Source organism: Topomyia yanbarensis, chromosome 3, assembly GCF_030247195.1.
Source record: "Topomyia yanbarensis strain Yona2022 chromosome 3, ASM3024719v1, whole genome shotgun sequence".
Taxonomy (NCBI): Eukaryota; Metazoa; Arthropoda; class Insecta; order Diptera; family Culicidae; genus Topomyia; species Topomyia yanbarensis.
Genome location: NC_080672.1, coordinates 347,313,467 through 347,317,546, shown reverse-complemented (window position 1 = coordinate 347,317,546; position 4,080 = coordinate 347,313,467). Strand labels below are relative to the sequence as shown.

At 44.7% G+C, this 4,080-nt stretch overlaps 1 protein-coding gene across 1 annotated transcript; it reads left to right on the top strand.

Moving 5' to 3' along the window:
• The first annotated feature begins 559 nt into the window (after positions 1-559).
• On the top strand, positions 560-2,118 carry LOC131692933 (DNA methyltransferase 1-associated protein 1). The gene is made up of 2 exons (XM_058980349.1): positions 560-782; positions 861-2,118. The coding sequence occupies exons 1-2, from the start codon at positions 685-687 to the stop codon at positions 2,059-2,061; spliced, it is 1,299 nt and encodes a 432-aa protein (XP_058836332.1). The 5' UTR covers positions 560-684; the 3' UTR covers positions 2,062-2,118.
• Positions 2,119-4,080: the final 1,962 nt, after the last annotated feature.

Here is a 4,080-nt window from a genome sequence, read left to right as displayed (position 1 = left end):
CTCTTTAAGACAGCTTTATATATGGATCTAAAGCAGATATTAGGCTACGTTGTAATGCTTCTTGGTTACTTGGGTTTGATTGGTCCAACTGAATGTATGGATCTAAGTTGCTAGGACGGAGGGTAAAAATTTCCCAACATGGCCGATTCATGATCGCGCAACGTTTTCGATCGCTACGTCGAGTTTCGAGATAAATTTTCAGTTAGGGTTTTTTTTACTCATTTTAAATAAAAACTTTTATTTTTGTAAAAAATTCCGACTTTTTATAAGTAAAACTCCCCTCCCTTGACGTTCGGATTTTTATCAGTTTAGGTAAATATTAAAATTTCCTTTAAATTGCATTTGTTCTTTGGGGCAATTAGCACAGGCGAGCAGAGTAAATCGCCAAAATTTCAATTTGTCTGACAATGTTACTGCCTTTTACTGGGCTTGTTTGCACTATTATTGTGTAGATGTCGCAGTAGGTTATTGAGCCGTGATGTAATCGTCAATCGTACAACCCAATATTTTCGTTCTTTCAATTAAGCGTGTGGCGTTTCATTTCCATTGTGTTCCTGATTGTAAAGTGTTTTGAATATTTTTGTCTTTTGGTTTGGTTGATTTACGAGTTCTTTACTACTTCATAAATATTACAAACCCGAAAATTTATTTTGTAACACTTGTGCCAAGTACGACGTGTTTGTCATGGCCGACGTACGCGATATTCTTGACTTGGAGCAACCGGTTGCACCGGAACTAACAAAGGAGTCGCTGTTAGCCAAAAACAAAAAGATTTATGAAAAGTATGTATTCTGTTCAAATCGATTATGGGGTTTGGTCGTTTATTAAAACAATAACTGATAGTAAATTTATTATGGTAGGAAACTTGCGGTCAAGCGCCCGGAGGGCATGCACCGTGAGGTATTCGCTTTACTGTACAACGACAACAAGGATGCCTCCCCTCTGCTTCCGACGGACACGGGAACCGGCTACAAACAGGTGAAAGCTCGGCTTGGAATGAAAAAAGTTCGTCGCTGGGAATGGGCACCGTTCTCGAATCCAGCGCGCACGGATGGTGCGGTGTTTCACCACTGGAAAAGAGCCTCGGAAGATCAGAAGGAGTATCCATTTGCCAAATTTAATAAGCAGCTGGATATTCCAAGCTACAATATGACGGAATATAATACGCATTTAAAGACGAATCCAACTAAATGGACTAAGCCGCAGACGGATCATCTGTTCGATTTGGCTAAGCGTTTCGATGTACGGTTCATAATAATGGCTGATCGATGGGATCGGGCCAATTATGGAAGCAAAACTGTAGAAGATTTAAAGGAACGATATTACGAGGTGGTTGGTATTTTGGGTAAGGTCCGTGGAACTCCGGAAAAGAAAATTTTCCTTTTTGATGCGGAACATGAGCGTAAAAGGAAGGAGCAACTCAAGAAGTTATTCGATAGAACTACTAAACAGATTGAGGAGGAACAGATGTTGTTGAATGAGTTGAAGAAGATCGAAGCACGGAAGAAGGAACGAGAGCGGAAGACCCAAGATCTGCAAAAACTTATCTCGCAGGCTGATCAGCAACAGGCAGAGCAGCAACAACAGCATGCTGCAAGTTCGCACAAAAAACACGATAAAAAGTTGAAGAAGAAGATTCAACAACAACCACGCCCTTCTAAAGTGGATTCGGTTGTGAATGCTGTCGAGACCGCGGGTATTAAATTTACGGATCTCCGTGGAACTGGCGTCTCGCTACGATCTCAAAAGATGAAACTTCCTGCTAACGTGGGTCAGAAGAAGGCGAAAGCGTTGGAGCAAGCATTGCAAGAGTTCAAAGTTGACCCGAATCCACCACCAATCGAGGAAATTTGCGTCGCTTTTAACGAGTTGCGTTCCGACATGGTCCTGTTGTGTGAACTAAGAACTGCTCTGGCCACGTGTAATTTTGAACTGGAGAGCTTAAAGCATCAGTACGAGGTATTGTGCCCCGGTAAGTCTCTTAACATTCCAGCTGCGCTGGCTGTTCCGGTCAGCGAGGAAGGTACTGCCGAATTGGGCGATGTTTCGGGACTGGTTTAGCACATTTATATTGTAATGGATGTGTTCTAATAATAATAAGAGTGATTCTGTGCAAAAGTTTTCGTTTATTTTTAATGGAACCTAAAGAATTTGTTATACATTTTAGATGATTTAAAATTGTTTCACTTAGGCGATGAGCAAAAAGCTCTGTAATTATAATTTTTGGTGGATATTTGAGCTACACGGGTATGTTGACGTGATGGAGTTGATGTGTGAATGACAAGGCATTCGTGGGGAATGACGTCCAACAAAGAGCAGAACAAGAATTTTACGGAAATGTTTGACGTGACTGGTCCTTTATCTATTTGTATTTATCTCAACGTAGGTACTGAGAACTGAAATACAAGAATTGTAAAGTTTTTAATGTGTGTAAGAAATAAAACGGTCATATTGAAAGGCCACCAAGTAGTGACTTGCAATTAGCCGGCGCTACGATCGGCTGGTAAACACTATACGGATATCGTGTGCAACTTAGATACAATGGTAATTAACGCAAGCCACTTGGTCTAATCCCTGCTGCTGGATCTAGCCTACTCACGAGCTACCCGGTCGGGCGTCGAGATAAGTCCGCCGATTCCGGTGAAGCCTGACGTCCTGTTCGCTGGCGCCCCGATGATCCGAACCCGGTGCTACGTCGCATACTACTCAACTGGTCACCGGTGGTTGACCTAGTCTAGATTGTCGGAGAGTTCCCCGGCAGCGGAATTTCTCCTGAATTCCGATTTGTGGTTTCACTGCGGCTTTCTAGTCAATGGCGCTACTTTGTTGGTCCCTTCGACACTTCCTCTGCAGATTGGAGAGTATGCTCGTAAACACTCGGTTGACATCGTTCCAGGTATGCTCGTAGTGGCATCTATCACAGCGATATTGTCAACTATCACACCAGGCATATCGCTTCGTACTTCTTCGAACCTAGGGCATTCGAAGACCACGTGTTCCGGTGTCTACTGCACGTTCACAAACGTGTCCAAACCGATGCAGGTACCTCCGACAGCAACCGTGCCCGGATAAAAACTGCGTCAAATGGAAGTTCACCTCTCCTTATTTCCTATGCACCCAAGCAGACACATTTGATTCGATGGGTCCATCTTTCTTTCTCCGCGTTGTTCCACTCACGCTGCCACTTAGCCAACGAGTCAGCTCGAACCAGTTTACTTGCATTATGTACATTTCTCCACTGGTAGCATTCCACGTCTTCAACCAGAGTGATACAGATGAGAATCATTCCGGCAATTACGCATACCGCCTCCGACGATATCGTTATGTACGCAAGCGTGACACGAAAAGCCATTAGGCGGAATGTGCTTGTCAACTTCGTCCGGGTCCGCTTTGAGCTCAGCGCAGCAGCCTAGGCCGGTGCGCCATACCTCAGAATTGCGGATGAGGCACCTGCCAGGAGACGTCTCCTGCTGCCTCTTGCTCCGCATTTCTGTAGCACTATACAGAACATATCCGAAATCGTCAGAATGGCGGTCTTCAGTGCCACATTGGAAATACCTCCGGACTGGAGCTTTCTTCGCTGTCACCAGCATTTCTGCCGTCTGCATCAACGTGCCGTGGGAAAAGACCCTTCACGATAATTTTCAGTTTGTCAGCGCACATTTCAGCTGGCGTCGTTGGACCCTTGATCTTGGCTATCACGGCACGGTAAGCGATGCCCTAGGGGTTATCGTCTACTTCCCTGCACAGATCCTTGTAGCTGGTGAACTTATTAAGCACTATCACGGATTTTAAAGCGGCCATAGCCTGGAATGGTACCTGACGTTCTTCTCTAACTACTCCTTATCTTGCTATCAGAACGCGTATTCTGACTTTTGGGCTGTTAACACAGAGGGTGCTGAGCCTTTCGTTCCACCAAATAGCTGGACACCGGCAGATCCTCAACTCCATGTTCCTCGGCTCTGTTACGGCAAATGCCCGTGTTAAGACGCGTGCACTCCAAGAATGGCCGGGGTGATGTCACCATCAGAGCTTAAAAACTTGCATGAACTTGAAAGAAAACGAAATTCAATTCATGCC

What these genes read in the sequence shown, in the direction of transcription:
- LOC131692933 (XM_058980349.1), top strand. Translation starts at nt 685, where the DNA reads ATGGCCGACGTACGCGATATTCTTGACTTGGAGCAACCGGTTGCACCG. An exon ending in AACAAAAAGATTTATGAAAA is followed by an intron (nt 783 to 860) that starts GTATGTATTCTG and finishes TTATTATGGTAG; the next exon opens with GAAACTTGCGGTCAAGCGCC.